Here is a 16,908-nt window from a genome sequence, read left to right as displayed (position 1 = left end):
AGAGGGAAGTACAGGGTGGAGGAAAAGCATCCTGCATGCTCTCCTCCCTGGAATTGCCTGGATTCTGCTTCCAGGTGGGTCTGTTTCAGGTGTTTCTGAGCTGAGGCAGTAACTTCACTGCTCGGTGGAATGCAGGTGTCCATAAAAGCAGTTTGTTCCCCTCAGGTTTGGAGGGTTTATTTCTGTCCCTTGTGTTGCTATCTTGGCCACTGCCCAAGGCACAGTTTGCAGTGAGTGGTGATAAACACCCAGCACCAGTCAAGGATCCACAAAGGCTGTTCACAACATCCCCTGGCTGCAGGAAGCAGAGAGGACAAACCCCAGCCCTCAGGACACACGAAAAAAAAAAAATAGAAAAGGCTGCCTGAGCATCCCTGCTGTAGCTCTAAAATGGATTTTACTGTTTTCTGAGCTGCCCAACCTCTTGGGGAATTCTTCCCCAGCAGCGTGGGGCTGAGCCTTCCCTGCACAGGTGTCCCTGTCCCACCTGGGGGAGGTGGCTGCACCACAGCCCTGCTCATTTCCCGTGGCGTTTCTGTGTCTCCCGCAGCTCCTGCGAGAACTGATCGAGCGTAAAACCACAGCCCTGGACCCCAACGACCAGGTGGCCATGGGCAGGTGAGTGGGGGTGGCTGTGACATCACTGCCCAGCACAGGCACCTGTGCCCTTCCAGTCCAGCTCCTTGCAGAGGGCAGAATACTGAGGTCACCTGGGCAAAGGCTTTAGGCAGGAGGTTCATCCAGTCCTGCACGCTGCTGAGTTCTGCATCACCCAGGCTGACCTGTGTGTGATCCTTTCCCCATTGGAAATTTCTGTCTCTTTAAGTGGCACAAAAATTGGCTGCCCACTGCTGAAATTTGGTTTTGTCTCTTTTATTAACTCTGCTTTGGTGTTGTTTTAGAGGAATGAACTTTCTGACCTCAGTTAAAGCAATTCCCTCCTGTAAGAAAAGATTTCTGTACAATTAAAACAATATCAGGGAATGTTCCCTGCATGAAGTAAAACATAATTCCATGCAGGGAATCTCTTATTTCTCTGTTTAATTCTAGAGTTAGAAAGTAAAGAATCTTCCAAATGCCACTTCATGAGCAGTGTACATTGAAATAGAATTTCTTTTATTCAGAAAAGTGTAAAAGCCAAGGAGAGCTGGAAAAGCTGGAGTTGGGCTCTTCCCTGAAACAATTTTGGGGATATTGCCTATAGGGAGGGGAAGAAAATGCATCAGGAAATTTTGTGATGGTGAAACAACTTTTCTCCTTGTAAAATATCACCCAGATTTTAGTGCAATGTGTCAAATTTATTTTGTGTACGTCTGGAATATTATGGGAAGCTATTCACTATGATTTAACACGATATAGACAAAATTACATTTAAGTGGTGATTGCATTGTACATTTATCTGACTTTACAATAAAATAGATTACAGTAATTAAGATTATATTAAGATTGCAGTAATTGGATTTGTTAGATTTTTTCCCTGATGTCGAGTTTTCATTGTATAAATCAGGTGAGATGACGCTCGTTTAAAAAAAAAAAAATATTTATAACCAGGAGAAGTTTTTTTCCCTGCTGGAAACTTCTTTGACTTGAGGAAGTTCTGGTTGAGAAGTGGAGCTTTTAATACATTTGGGGATCAGAGAGTTTTTCTGGGAGAGTTGAGTGGCTCTGAAATTGTTGTTCCTGTTTTCTGCATTCCCCAGGCAGTGGTTGGCCATCCAGAAGTTAAGGAGCAAAATAAAGAAGAAAGTGGACAGAAAAGCCAGCAAAGGAAGGAGAATCCGGTGGGTGACACCTTCTGCCAGCACACACAAGTTCTGATTTTGCCAAAAAAGAAAAAAAAAAAAAAATCTGAGAGCTCTGGGTGTGTTTTACCCCAGTTGGCTCTGGGGGGGTGTTGGCTGATATGTGATTTGAGGGCATTTCTTGCTCTGGGGCAGCCAGTGGGGAATGCTGATGTTCCTGAGCCTGGAATGAGCTTGGTGGATGCAGCAGGGTCTGAGGAAACACCACAGAAATGTGCTCACATGGCCCTGAGCCATTTGGAGCTGTAATTTCCAGAGAGAGCCAATAAACCCCTCCTGTGCAATTGATATTTCCTGACTGAGACGTGGGCAGCACCTCCCAGGGAAGATGTGCAGAAACACCTCAGGTAAATCTCAATTCCTCACCGAGTGCCAGCTGGAATTCAGTGTCAGATCTCTCTTAGCTGATAACTGACATCACAGCTTCCTTCATGTCTGAATCATTTCCCTCCTGGATCACTCATTTGGCTTGAGCTCAGTGGAAGGGAAGCAGCCTGGAGAGCAGGAGGTGTTCCCCCCTTTGCACAGCAGCTCTCTGAGCCTCCCTGAGATCAGCATGATTTGTGGTGGAGGAGGGAGGATGCTGAAAAGCTCCTCTGCTTCCTGAAAAATCCACCACATTAACCATCCTTTGTGAGTAAACTATAAATCCTGACTTTAGATGGCATCTGATAGAAAGTCAGTGGAGTCAGTCTGGGTCTGGCCTGGCATAGCAATTTTTAAGATAGATGTCATAAGGTAATTTATTGGAAGAGGGAAGAGCTACTTTGTTGGCCTGAAAAGCCTATAATTATTGACTATCAATATTCTTTTCTGTCAGCATCACACATAATTGGATATATTCAGGATTCAGTCAAAACTCCTGACAACATCACACAACTGAGGCAGCCTCATAAACCTCCAGGAATAATGGGGAAAATCTCTCCCTGTGTGCAGTCCTGGGAGAGCAGCTCTCCCCCCCACTCAGCTCCCTCTTGCATTTTAGGTGCCTTTTTTTAAAAGTTGTCCTGACCCTGCAGGGAAAATAACAATAAAAGGAAGAAACTCTCATTGTCTGTGCTTGGGATTAAGGTGCAGTGAAGCTCCTGCATTTTTCAGAATAGGGCAGTAGAGCCCAAATGGGTGTTTTTAAATAGTTGGTGCTTCCAGTGAGAGAACTCGGTGTCACCCCAGGCAGATCCCTGAGCCTCTGTTCTTCTCTCTCCTTCACTAAAATTGGGACAGCAGTGCTGAAATTTGCCTTAAATCATGACTTTGAGATCCTGGAGAGCCAAGTATTTAATACCAAATTTCATCTGTCTCCTTAATTCTTCCTTTTTAGCAAACCTTTAACATTCACAGCCTGTTTGGATGCCTTGTGCAGGTTGATTGGAGGGGCTGAGAATCTTCAGATGCTTCCAGAAGCAGCCAGAGAGAAATTTGGGCATTAAAAGAGGGGAGCCAAGTTCATCCAAAAATGAAACTTCAGAAACGTGCTGGAGGTGGCTGTGGAGGAGGGATGTTTGCACACCTTTCACATGGCAGTGCTTTGTGAGCTGTGCTGCTGCAGCCTGGGGTGTCTTCCTCTCCACTAATTGAAATATTTTACATTTGCTGGGCTGGGTTTTTCCAAGACTGGGGATTTCAGAAGGTGTGGACGAGAGGCTGTAGCTGAGTGCCAGGCTGTCCCTGCAGGTCCCTGTCCTGTCTGTGGCTGCTCCTGGCTCCATCCCTGCTGCCACCACAGCAGGGCAGCTCCTTCCAGCCAGGGACAAAGGCTGCAGAGTGGCCCTTGTGTGAGGCTGAGCCTGAGGAGCCTTCTGTGAGCTCAGCATCCCCCAGGGAATGTTCCTGCACAGGCAAACAAAAGGGACTGCAGAGGTGACAGAGTGGAAAGGTGATTCTGGGCAAATGCTAGTGAATCCTGCTATTTGTCAAGCTCTGAAAATAGCAGCAGCCTGGGTGAAGCCACCTCAGGCTGGGGCAGGCAGGCAGTGCACACAAACGCCTGGGTTTGGAATCCCCTGCCCTTGGACACAGGGTTTAAATAAAGCCTTCTCATTCAGTTAAATTTTATGTCAGGTCCTGGGATATAAATCATGAAATCCCTGCAGGCTCCTGCCCAGGGTGGCAGATGGGAGGGTGATCCTCTCTGTGGAGGTGCAGGACAGCTTGCAGCAATGTCTGGTGATGAGAATCTGTCCCACCCCATCTTCTTCTGTCTCCTTCCCCTGTTTTTACATGCTCCATTTGCAGGGGAAGATTTCCCAGCTCTGGAATGGCTCCAGAGTGGGATTTTGTCTTTTAGGGCCCTGCAGAGCACAGGGCAGGGCAGGAGGGGGAGCAGATGGATGCTGGAGCAGACCTGGCACAGGTTTCAGCAGCTGAGGGAGGGCTGGGCAGGAGGGGCTGTTTGTCTGTCTGTCCCCTCAGGGCTGTCTGTCTGGGGCTCACAGCTCATGGGTGCTGCTGTGCTCTCCCTCACTGGGATGAGAGAGGATTTGCTGTTTCTCAGTTCATTATTCCTATATATTAGGGATATGTTATTATGATTATTCCTGTTCTGACAGGGGAGGGGCACTGCCAGCTCCAGCTGGGGACTCTTTAGGGATAAGCCCCCAGGAAATTCCAGCTTTTCCTGTGGGATCTGAGCTGTTCCTGGCCAGGAGCAGCATTTCTTCTTCATGAGCAGTTCCTGACGTGCTCCCTGCTGCTCTCCCCAGGTACCATGTCCACAGCAAGCTGGTGAGCTTCATGGCACCTATTGACCTCTGCACAATGAATGATGATGCCAGGTGAGTAAGAGATTAATTATGGTTCTCAAATGGCTCCATGACAGCGTGGTATTGACCTGTTCTTCAGCCTGTCACCCTCTCCATTCCTTCTTATCAGTTCCCCATTTGTCACTGGCATCACAGCCTGGGTGTCTTGGTCACATCTGTCCTGGCAGCCTGGCTGAGCTTTCACTCTGTAATTACTGTGACACCAAAGGAGGAATTGTCATAAATCTCAGCACCTACAATTTGATTCCTGCTTTAGAACTCCTCCCATTTTGAAATTTCCCTGTTTTATGGAATTAGTTGAGCTAAGCTACCTGGTGTCTTCAGGTAGAATCAGAACTTTCAAAGAGCTTCTAAGAGAAATGGCAGCTTTTATATTCTGGTTAATGTGCATTTTCTTAGCTCAGTTAATAACTGAAATAGTTCTCTCAAGATTCACTCAAGACTTTTATGTTGCTTGTGTTTATCTCTGTTTAAAGAGTCAAAAATTTTATTGGGAGACTGTAATGTTTTAATGTGGTAATTAGTGAAGAAAACACCAGTGAAGTTTTGTGCACAGTTCCCACACAGCTCTCCCACACATCCACCCATATTTCTTCAGCCACACTCTTTAAACCCAAACCTCCAAAAGCTGAGCTGTTTGTGGGAAGGAGCTGGAATCATTTTTCCAGTGAATGGATGGAAAAAGCTTGAGAAACATTTTTCCCCTGGGTTGTGGAACATGTTTGTGCTTTGTGAGGGAGAGATGTCATTTGTCTGTTTGTGAAATGGAAACCAAATACCTGCTGCTCTTTTGCTGCTGCCTTTTGGGGGATTGCAGGGACTTATGGATGAGAGCTTTTGTGTCTATAGGACCTGTGCTGTTTGTGCTGTTTCATCAGTGCATCTTTCTCAGAGTTGCTTTACTCTGCTTTTTTTGTCTCCTTTTTTTTTTTTTTTTTTTTTTTAAGACCAAAGCCCAGCTGCTCTGATTTTTCAGTATTGTTTGGATCCTCTCACCATAAAAAGAAATGTGGTAGGCTCCAAGCTGTTCCTCCAGCCATGGAGTCCTAATGTTTAGCTTAAATTTCCCTCTGCTGTAATTGAGGACCACAATTTCTTGTCCTGTTCCAGGTGGGAAGAGATTCTTGCTTCCTCTTTGCACATTTAAGTGGGAATTCTTGTGAAAAGCTGGGTGTTACTTTTTTTTTTTTTTTTGCCTTCCTCCCCTGTTTACACCATTTGTGTTTGCATCCATTCACAGAACACATCCAAAATACTGAATGGGTGTCTGAAAATCAGGCCTTTTGTAGGAGTTTTGGTTCAGCTGTCCCCAAATGAAGAGATCTGCTGCTCTCCATCATTTGTTTGAAAATCAGAGCCACTCTCTGGGGCTCAGCTCACCTGTCTGTTTAAAATATCCCTGCCCTTGGGGTGAGTCACAGGTCCTCTGTCCAGCACAGCTGGGCCACACAAGGCAAGAAAAATTCAACATTTGCAGGGGGATTAAACAGAACAGGCCAGGCCTGTTCTGGAGAGGGAAGCAGCAATGATATCAGCTTCCCTTTGTGGCAGAAGCAGAGCATTTTATTGTTTGCAAGTGTGAATTACTGGATTGAAAATGCACTTCACAGAGATGTGACTGTGCTCTGAGCCAGGTTTTTGGTTTGTTTTTTTTTTTTTCTGGTTAGGCACTTGAAAAGCATGACCCCAAAATTAATGCACCTCTGATCAACAGGGCACTGTGCTGTAGTGGGGGAGATTTCCCAGTGCCAGTGAGCTGTGGATAAAATGGATATGAAAAAAAAAACAGCTGGCAGAGCTTCACCAATGGCCACAGGAGCAGGGAGACACCAGGAAAATGCCAGTAAATAAATAACTGTGTGTCTGTGGGGGTGGTGCAGAGTGCAGGGAGTGAGTGGTGCTGTGCTTCTGCTTCTTCCTGCTGTGCAAACAGAGAGAAGAGAAATCCCTGTGAGCAGGAGCAGCCTGAGCACTGCCAGGAGAGGGGGAGCACTCCAGATTTTACAGCCTGAACTCAAGAAGAGAAACAAGTCAAATAACTGCCTTTGTCAACATCCCTGCCACTTTCTGCCTCACTCCTGCTGCTGGTTGGGATAAGAGCATTGCTGGGGGCACTTTATCTTCCCCTTGCCCATTTTCCAGGCACCCCAAGCTTGGGCAGGGCTCTTTAACCTCGTGCTCACATATTTTATGTTGTAATGTGTGGGGCACTGGTGGCCTCCAGCCCTTCTTCTTTTTAACCCCTCTCTGGTAGTATTTTAGAGCACACACTGGGAAGTGATTTTTATGGTTACCTTGGGGTCTGTGTTTATAGACTTTTAACACATTTATTGTCCTCTTGGGCCGAGGTTTTTCTAATCAGTCCAAGGTCGTTGCTGTGAGAATGTTCTGCCCAAAGGCAAAGCTGGGAGTGTGGTCTGGGGGCTGTCCAGAGGAGACAGGAGCTGTCTTGGGCAGGACAAGGTTGCTTGTGGTTTCTCCTGGGTTTGAAGGTGGCATCTTGGACTTGCTTTGAGGTTTTTTCATCAGGACGTGGCATCCTTCAGCAGCACCTTGTGACAGGCCAGCCTCTGCTTTGGGACATGGGGCACAGAGGGGTGATGGCCCCAATCTCCACAGGCTTTGGGGTGCAGAGATCCTCGAGGCAAGAGCTCAGGGAATTCCTAAAGATGTCACACGGGGCTGGGCTGGGGCTGAACCCAGACCTTCTGTGCCCTGAAAGTCTCTTTTGGGAGGTCAGCTGTGTGCACTGCAGAGAGCTCCTGTGCCAGGTACACGAGTTTGTTTATTTAGGGGCAGGCTGAGGCTCAGGATTGTCCCTGGATTGTCCCTGGACACCTGCAGGCAGGTGAGGGGTTCCCAGTGCTGGGCTGGCTCCAATTCCCAGCCCAGGGGAAGTTCGTGTGTGTGTGATTTTGGGGTTTATCCTCTGTGTGTCAGCTGTGACACACAAACCCTCAGATCTGCCCCTGTGGGAGGGGAGCAGAGACTGGACACACACACTGCAAAGCAAGGGCTGCTGTCAAATTACTGCCAAGTCTGATGAGCATCCGAATTTCACCTCTGGAGGACAGCAACTTGCAGGAAGAGACATCCTCTAAGGACACAGATATTTGGTGCAAACACCTTTATCTTCCAAGACAACTCAGGTTATTCTGACAGGTAAAACAAGATTGTGCAAATATGCAACAGTGATCTAATCAGCTGGAACAACAGCAGTATTTTAACTGGCACTACCTTTTAACAGCATCATTAAGGGCTCTCATTACTCTTTTATTAGAGGCTCACTCTATTTCTTATCAGATTACAGAATGAACATAACTCATGGCACTGATTTGATCTCTTGTTAAAGAGGATTACAGCTTTGCATTAGCTGGGATTGACACGGTTTATAATTTGCTGTTGAGGCACAGGCTGGAGGTGTCACACGTGTGACCCCCTCCCCACACCCCCCAGGGGAAGGGCACCCATACATCATCATTAAACGTGGCACCCAGGGCTCTGCAGGAGCTTTTCCTGCAGGACATGCTGGAATTCCCAATGGGGATTTACAGCTGGGGGGAAGGTGGGGGAATAGATCCCATTTTATATAGGTTGGTTTATGCCTCAGCAAATGGATGCTCGTTAGGGAGGAGGAATTTGCATCCTTTATGAGCCAGATCAGAGGGAAGGAGATGGCTCTGGTGGCACTGTGTCACCTCAAAGGGAGGTGGGAGTCACTTCCTTAAATCCCACATCCAAGTGCAGGAAATGAAGCCCTGGCTCCAGGATCCTGCTGCAGCAGCCTCCAGCCCTGTGCTGCTCCTGCAGGTGCCTGCTGGGAGGCTGAATGAGCACCCAGATTATCCAGTGAGCTTTGGATTAGAGCCTTTCCCTTGGATCCAGCCAGGCCCTGTGCATTTTCCCAATCAGCATTCTCCCTTTAGTGCAGTTGCTTTGTCACAGAGTGTCTTGCTGCAAGCAGAGGGGGGTACGTAGCAGGAAATCCTGGTATTAAAAGATTAATTTACTTATATGACATAAGAGTTTAATAAAAAAATATTTAAAAAAAAAAAAGGTTGGTGAGATAGCAGCCTTTAACGTGGCTCACTTCATACTCGGGGTATTAAAACACCGTGAGAGCAGATTAATGGAGGAATTTGGGCTTGGTGATTGTCAATCCGGGGTGTTCAGCACCACAGAATTCCTGGGAGGAAGCAAAGCCCTTCCTGCTGGAAGAAGTGAGCCAGCAGCTCCTGTGCTGCACAGCACAAACCCCAGGGACCCTGTTTGGTGAGAGGAAAATGCCTCCAAGTTTGTTCAGGCACAGCCTGGAGGAGAGGATGTCCTGCTTTGGGAAACAGAGGGAGGAGCAGGAGCATGGAGAGCAGTCTGGAACCAAAGGAAAAATGTTATCCTGTGAAACTAAACCTGCTTGGATTGATCCTGAGGCACCACAACTTTGGTATCACGGAATTCCAGAATCCCAGATTGGTTTGGTTGGGAGAGAACTTAAATCCCACCCAGTGCCAGCCCTGCCATGACAGGGACACCTTCCACTGTCCCAGTGTCCAACCTGGCCTTGAAATTTCTTCTCTTTGTGCCTGATTTTGTTTTATTTAAAGTCCCCCCCAGCCTGTGAGCCCCTGGAGGTGCAGTTTGACACCCGGGTCCCTCATCCAGGGCTTTGGAAGGGCTCTGAGGGTTCAGCTGCCAGTCTGAAGGGTGACCCAGCTGGTGGCACTGGGCTGGAATCATCATGTCCCCAAAGCTGATGTTTGACATCCCTGGCAAGGAGACAGGAGCCTCTGGTATGGAAATTTCCTTCTTAAAAGGAAAAAAAAAAAAAAAAATAACCTGTTAAGGGCTGTGAGATGATTTGTCGTTTTTCCTTGGTGAGACAATTTGTCTTCTCCTGCATGAAATCTGTTATAAAACAGGCAAGCTGTGAAAGAGGGAAATCGTCCTCACAATATGAGGAGCACAAAGAATGGTTCCTTGTGCACAGGGCACTTCCCAGCAGCATCCCAGAGCCTGCCCTGCTCAAAAACCCATCCCAAAGCAGCCTGGGAAGGCAGCATTTGATGGATTTCCTGGGGAAATCAGAGCTGCTGGAGGGGTCTGCACTCTGTGTCTCACTGGTTCTCTGCATCTTCTGTGCTTTGTGCTGCAAAAGCTCCCGTGAAAATGGGACTGGGACCAAAATGAGGATGGGAGAGGTTGCAGCTCTGCTCCATGGCTGTGTCCTGAGCTGGGTGCTGCCTCAGGGGAATGTTGGAATTGTGGCAGGGGACAGTGCCCTGAGCTCCATCTCTCTGCTGTCCCCCTCTCCTCACCCCATCCCCTCATCCAGCCCCTCCAGATGTGCACTGTGCCTTTGTTTAGGGCCAGAACCAGCTCTCTGAAATATTTATTAACCTGGGCCTGCTCTCAGGGGACAGGCCAGAGGTCACAAGTCACCTCCTGTAATTTAAAGCCACGGGGTAAAAGCATCTGCAGAGGCACCGAGGAGCTGATCCCAGCCTGCCTGGGAATTGCAGGAGCCCTTTGGGAGCCTCCTTCAGGAGCTGCCTGGGCCACCAGGGCCCTCTGGCCAGGGATTTATGGCCACAATTTTGGGAAGAGGCTGAGTGTCACCTCCTGGGGCTGCAGCAGCCCCTGAACCCCATCCCAGAGATCCCATCTGGGAATGCCTGGGCAGGGAATGTGTGCTGGGAGGGCTGGGGTGCACACACATCCCTCTGTGCTTTGGGCTTTGGACTCGTTCAGCCTTGCAGTAAAAACTGGGAAGAAATGGTTTCAGCTTGTTCTGCCTTCCTGGTGAGGAGCAGCCACACCAAATCCCAAATTTCCTCAATCCACTGGGCACTGAGCACACCAAGCTCAACTGGAATTCCTGTTGCTTTCATTTCATTTTTAAAGAGAAATATTCATTTTTAGTGAGAAATTTAAGGCTTCAGCTTTGTTTCGTCTTCCTGGTACCTGCTGTGCTTGCTGGACACTTTAATCTGAATTTCACACCACTGGGCAAAACATTTCACACATTATTCCAAGCTGGAAAAGACCCACAAGTCCAATTCTTCAGTGAATGATCCCCCCATGGATTGAACCCCCAAACCTGGTGTTCCCAGCACCCTGCTCTGGGTACAGCCTGGTACACACAGAAAGTTTTCCAAGGAAACCATCAGCCAATTTCACTTTCCATCAGGACTTGTATTTTCCACAGGTCTTTATGTTCCATCTTCTTTTCCAGTTTTTGTGAATTAAAAATTCATAGTTCCCAGTGGAGGATGGCAGTAGGAATGGGGGATATACTCATTTCAGTTCTGCTTGTGGCATATTCTAAATTATCTCTCTTTTTTTGGGGGTAGAAGAAGAGAAGAAGTAAAAGGTGCTTGGGAAAAGGCAGAGAAATTGGTTGGAGGGTATTTTTACTAAAGAGCCACAGCAGTGACTGGAGCACTGTTGCTATTTTAATAATAAAAAACACCCCCTACAAACCCAATTTTCCCCCATAATATTGTTCTTCTACTGGTTTACAGAACCATATTTTTTTTAAAAAAAGGGAATAACCTGGCTGTAATTACCCAGAACTGCTCCCCTCCCGTGTTTGGTTTCCCCTTGGAGAATTTGGTGCTGCTGCAGGGGGGCAGAGGAGATTCCTGGGGATCTGCTGAGAGTTTTTGTGATTTCTGTGTTGATGTTTCAGAGAGATTGATGAAATCTCCATTAATATTCATCCAGGGCATTCCTTTTCTCTCTGTTGTGCTTAGAAAATATCTGTAGTAGCAGCACCTGGGATTTGGAGGGGGAGGAACCACTCAGCACCCCCAGCTCACCACCTGGACTGGCTTTAGCTGCTTTTATTTCATTTTTAAATTCAAAAATTGTTGACCTGGAAGCAGCAGTGTCCAGGATGGCCACGTGCCATCCCCTGCCTTTGGAAGAGATGCATAAATAATTAAGCCAAGGTACTTACACACACATGTTTTATGGCAAATGGCTCTGTGGTTCCTGATCATTTTTTCCAGAAACAGGTTTTATGATAATACAGTAAAAATATTAAATTAGAAAATGCCTCACTAAGGGTGATAAAACCTTACTACAGTGGAAATAGGTAATTATCCCCTCTACAGCCTAAATGACAGTTTAAAAGAAATAAAAATGTTAGTGCTCATTACTTGCTTTTGTGGGTTGCAATAAAGGGTAAGTTAAATTTTAATTCAGGGAAAGACCCCTGGATGGACCTGCTCTGGCTCTACCTGAGGTGGAAGTTGCTTTAATTACCTGCACAGGTTATTCCTCAGCCCAGGCTGCTCCACACCTTGTGCTAAAGTCACCTTTCCCCCAGCTCCAGGTAGCACTGGCTGCTTCAGCCTCAAGTCTGATGTTTCATATCTGTGGGTGGAGGAGAGCAATTTTATATTTTTTTAACCAAAATCCAAGTTCATTATGCATAGCCTTAAGGGGGCTGGAAGTATTAAAATCTGCACTTACCCTGGTGAATTGAAACACAAGACAAGGTTAAACCTGGAGGATTGATGAGTTTTACTCTCTGCATGGTTAAATCCTGCTGAGGGAGAGGCTGGGAAAGAAAAGGAGCCTGGCTGATGAGGAGAGGGGGGTGGGAAAAAAAAAAAAAAGGGTTGAGTTGTTTTATATTTGATTTTCAGGGTGAAATATTTGCCCTGTTTTGGAGGTGCTGGGGTTACCTGATTTGTCACCTTCTCTTTGTCACTCTGCCAGGGTGTCTGTCCCTGCTGTGTCAAAATCCAGACAAATCCACTGGGATTTTGCTTCATCCCATCCCTTTTGCCAGGTGCCATTCCTGGGGGAATGAGGGGACCCCCCCTGACCCCCAAACCCTGGAGTTTCCATCTCTGCCAGTGCCAGCAAACATTGCTCTGCCAGCAAAGACAAATTCTCCCTTGGAATCTCCCCGGGCTCTGCTTGTTTGAAAAATGACTTTTTATTTAAAATCTGTGAGATTGGAGAAAATTCAGCATCAATCCCTGAATTCCTGCACCCACAGGAGAGCATCAAAGCCCCAGAAAGGAAAACAAAAATCCCCAGGAGTTCTCCCCCAGTGGGAAGGGCCAAGGCAGGGCAGCATTTTTGGGGTTTGGCTGCTCCTCAGGCAGACACAGGAGCTTTGCACATTCCCCCAAAAAGTTGGTTTTGAACTCCCTCACGTTCCTGAGGATGGAAAAAAATCAAATTAATGTGAAAGAGAGAAGGGCCTGGAGAGCCTGGAGAGGGCAGCAAGGCCCCTGTGGATTTTCCCAAATCCTTTGGGGTGGGGTTTGAGGAAGGTTTGAGGCTGTTCCCTGCAGGCAGGACAGAGCTGTGTCCATCCACCCTGCATTGCCACCAACACTTCATCCCTCACTCCTGGGGAAATGGTTCTGCCATCACTGCTCAACATGGAATTCTCCTTTGGAACCCTCCCATGGAGGTGTCTGCAAGCAAGGACAGGGCCCAAACTCAAAAATATTTAGCTCAAACCCAAATATTGCTGTGCTTGGAAGGGAAAATCCCATCTGTGAACCCAACCCAGCCCTCCATGGGTGCAGCCAAGAGGCTTTGGGAGCTGCACTTTGAGAAAATCCAGCTCATCCCCTGCTTTTCCCTCCATGCCCAAAAATGCCAGGGCTTACAAGAATCCCTCCTTTCCCCCAGCTCACATTCTCTGGTTCTAAAATTAAAGATAAATAACACCAGCCCACTTTTCTTTTCTTCCTTTTTTTTTTTTTTTTTTTTTTTTTTAAAAAAAAAAAAAAAAAAAAAAAAAAAGGGAAATTTGCTCCTGTTCTCAGAATTGCTGCACATGGGATATTAATTGGAATCTTGTTGCTGGGTCATTTTCATTGTTTTTCAAGTACTGCCCAAGAAAATGTATGAAAACTAAATTACAGCCCCACGTTGGCTGTGTGATTGAATCCTCCTCACGGCCCTGTACATCCTATTAAAATATTCAATCTTGTTTTCTTACTTGAAGAGCCTGTCTGTAAAGGGCAAACTTATAGAAACCCTCATTCTCTGGAGATCCAATATCCAGCCACACTGAAATATTTCCATATTTCTGTCCTGCCTGGGACTGGGCTCACACGAGTTCCCCCCTCTGCCTGTATTTATTAATAAAAATCCTCAAATGTATTTTTAATTACACGAGGCCTTTCCCATTGAAGGAGGGGAGGGTTTATGGCAGCCTTTTGTTTCCATTTTAACCTTGGAATGTAACTTTTCCCTCTGCACCTTTTTTTTCCCCCCCCCTAGGACGGAGCTTTATCGGTCCCTGTTTGGAAAAGTCAGGAATGGAGAAGAACCCGAGCAGAATTAGGATGTGGATGGAGCTCCTGGAGTCCTCCCAGCTGCTCCCCCAGGCTGCCCAGGAGCAGATCCAGCCTCTGCTTTATCCCTAAAATCCTCCCTGGAGGAGCAGCAAACTCTGCTGAATCCCAGGGAAAAGTGAGCCCTGTCCAGCCTGAAATGCTTCTTCCCGAAGACAATCCATTTAAAACTATTTTATTTTTAAATGTGCCCTATGAATTTCTAAAAACCTCGATTTTGCAGCCTGGGCACAGTGTGGGGGGGAGTGACACAACCCAGCCCCTCCTGCAGCTGGGTCCCCCATGGGATTTTTGTGTTAAACCCTTGGAAATTTGGGGGCTTGGGGGGGGTTCAGTGCCCTGTTCTGGTGCTTGGCTCCATGCTGGGAGTGTGTGACTTCATTTTTCACCAGTCAAGAGGATTTAAATGCCATTTCCATAATTAACGTGGCCTTAAAACAGAGGAAAGGTGCTCCAGTGCAGGCACCAGAGCTCCCAGTTCAGCCCCTGGTTGTTGAACACACACAGGGACATTTTCTGCCCCTGACACGGGGATGTGCCAGGAAAATCCTGGGGGCTTCTCCAGCCCAGCACTGATCCTGCACTCTCAGTTCTTGCAGCACAGGACTGAGGTGATTTCCATGAGGGGTGTGTGGGGTTTGTAGGAAATCCCATAGAGGGAATTTGGGAGCTGCCCTGATCACAAATAGGGCTCCTCTGGTGTCACTGGTGATGTAATGACCCTGTCCCTGCCCGGGGTTTGGGCACTCCAATTAAAAAGCTTTGGGAGCTGCTTGTCCCGGTGTGATCCCTGCAGGAGAGGCCCCAGGGGTCCCTTCCCTGCCCTGTGGGAACAGAAAAATCAGAAAGTCCCACAGAAAACAGAGCAAGTGCCAGGGGAGGCTTGGCTTTGGGGGTGAATAAATCTCTGCAGCTCCCAGGGAAGTGAATGGATTTCCCTTCCCTCTCTGATCCAGGCAGAAAAGCACCTGGATTTTAGGATCTACTGCTGGGATTATGGGATTTCATTGGCCCCTTATCCAGCAGAACCCCAGCCAGGAGCTGTGGGGAGCAGGGAAAAGCTGATTTTTGTGAGCAGCCCTGCTTTGGATCCAGCACAGAGGGACCTCCCCATCCCTTGGGGTGACAATTCCCATGGGAAAATCCTGGCACTGTCACCTCCTGTCCCCACCAGCTCCAGGTCCCCAACAACACGCAGGGTCCCGTGGCTGATTCAGTCCCCAGAACCTCGGTGTAACCCCCAGAGCTCCGGGCTCGGTGTTTTTGGGGTACTGGGGGCTCTCCCAGCCACCCCTCCCGTGTGACTCTGCGTCCTCTGCAGCTCCGGGGCTCTCGGGGGTTTTTTTTGTTTGGTTTTTTTTTTTTCTGTAATGTTAAAAGGGTAATAGGAACCACTTTAGATGTGATAACTTCTCGCCGGTATTGTTGGAGCAGATAAGAGCCCGAGCCGAGCTAAGCAGCGCTTTTGAATTCATTTATCAGTGTTTGAGCAGCCGGTCCCTGTCCCCATCCCCATCCCCATCCCTGCCACCACCTGGGCCGGGGGACACGGGGACAGCCCGGCCCGGGGGAGCCGCAGCTCTGACCTTGCTGAGGAAAAGGGACCTGGATGTGCTGCAGGAAAAGTGCAGAAATCCCCGAGAGGCTCTGGCAGCTCACAGAGCCCGGGGACAGCGGGGACAGCAGGGCTGTGTCACCCTGTGTGTCCCCAGAGTGGGTGATGGAGTCAGGCAGGACTCACAGAGAAGGAACCAGGCTGATCTCCACCAAGTTTTCCTAACGCTGCCACTCAATCTCTCCTCCCCCACCCCTATAGAATATTAATTCTTTATTAATTCATGATACAGCTGCTAATTAGTACCTCCACAAATGGGCACTACACCTTAGCAAAACACTCGGAGGTGTTTTGGGGACTGGGGTGTGCAGAGGGAGGGACACAGGGTTGTGTTAATCCTCTCCCCCCCAACCCCGCCACAGCCAAGAATTTCAACTTTCAGACAAACAACTTCATTTACAAGTGTGTCTCTAATTAGCTGCAGAATTAGTAAAGCAGAGTTTTCCCCCCATAGATCGGCCAAAGCCCCGGGGGAGGCTCTGGAATGGAGAGAATCGCATTTCCAATTATTTTGTTGAATTGCTAATTTAGTTATTGTGCCTGGCGTAATTGTGATGGGTATTGGGTGTGCAATTCAATTTGTTTTAAATATTTGTGGGAAGGCTGATCAGTAATGGAGCTGACCTATTTCATGGCCCAAAGTGAGAGAAGAGACTAAAACAAAAAAGAGCTACAAAGCCCCAGTTTGTCTCAGTTTTTATTTTGATGTCTCTCATCCCTCTTAAGACTGTTGATGCAACAAAAGGTTTACATTAAAAGATGATGGCACTTTGATCTTGGGCTTTGGAGAGCTTACAGCTTTGCTATGTCTTTTCTTGGCATTTTAATATGGAGATATTTTAGGCTAAAGAGTTTTAAATGTGATGCTGGAGTTCAGTAGGGTCTGTCCCCTCAGCATCCCCCAGATTTGAACTACCATGAGAAAAATCAACTGCTGGAGTCGTGGTGGCCCATGTGGGCAGATTTAAATCTCACCTTTTGTGTGGAGACTCCAAAGGGGGTTTGAGGATCAGCTCCCAGGGACATCCCTTAGGCCAAAGTCCTGGTGGGCCCTTCCCTGCAGGCTCCTTCTGCCCAGGGCACACGATGAGGCTGGAAAAGGTCTCCAAAATCATCCAGTCCAACCCTCCCTGCCCCCAGAACAGCCCTGGGAAGAGAGTCCCGAAATTCTCCCACCTCAGCAGCAGTCCCTGGGCTTTGGGGGAGGGTTTGTCCCATTCACTGTGATGTTAAAAATGACAATAAATCAAATAAATCATGGAGGATGGGGATGGGGAGTGGGCTTGGAGACACCAAGGGGATCCTGGAGGGGATCCACAGAACCCTCCCTGTCCTGGCCTCAGGCAGAGCTCAGCACCTCCAGGACAGGGGTGACAGATTGCACTCACAGCAAACAGAGC

At 47.9% G+C, this 16,908-nt stretch overlaps 1 protein-coding gene across 2 annotated transcripts in view; it reads left to right on the top strand.

The window, feature by feature from the left end:
• The window catches only part of AATF (apoptosis antagonizing transcription factor), a 36,237-nt gene extending 21,576 nt beyond the window's left edge, over positions 1 to 14,661 (top strand). Inside the window, exons 9-12 of one of the 2 annotated variants that reach the window (XM_014881129.2) lie at positions 551 to 618; positions 1,701 to 1,781; positions 4,505 to 4,576; positions 13,820 to 14,661. In XM_014881129.2, the coding sequence (XP_014736615.2) occupies positions 551 to 618; positions 1,701 to 1,781; positions 4,505 to 4,576; positions 13,820 to 13,883 (285 nt within the window). In that variant the 3' untranslated portion in view covers positions 13,884 to 14,661. Of the gene's footprint in view, positions 1 to 550; positions 619 to 1,700; positions 1,782 to 4,504; positions 4,577 to 6,497; positions 13,298 to 13,819 lie in introns of those variants that run through there. The other variant, XM_088176847.1, reaches the window with a different exon arrangement.
• Positions 14,662 to 16,908: the final 2,247 nt, after the last annotated feature.

Source organism: Sturnus vulgaris, chromosome 21 (genome assembly GCF_052056855.1).
Source record: "Sturnus vulgaris isolate bStuVul1 chromosome 21, bStuVul1.hap1, whole genome shotgun sequence".
NCBI lineage: Eukaryota > Metazoa > Chordata > Aves > Passeriformes > Sturnidae > Sturnus > Sturnus vulgaris.
The sequence above is the reverse complement of the archived record's forward strand: the minus strand, read 5'-3'. Positions and strand labels throughout refer to the sequence as shown.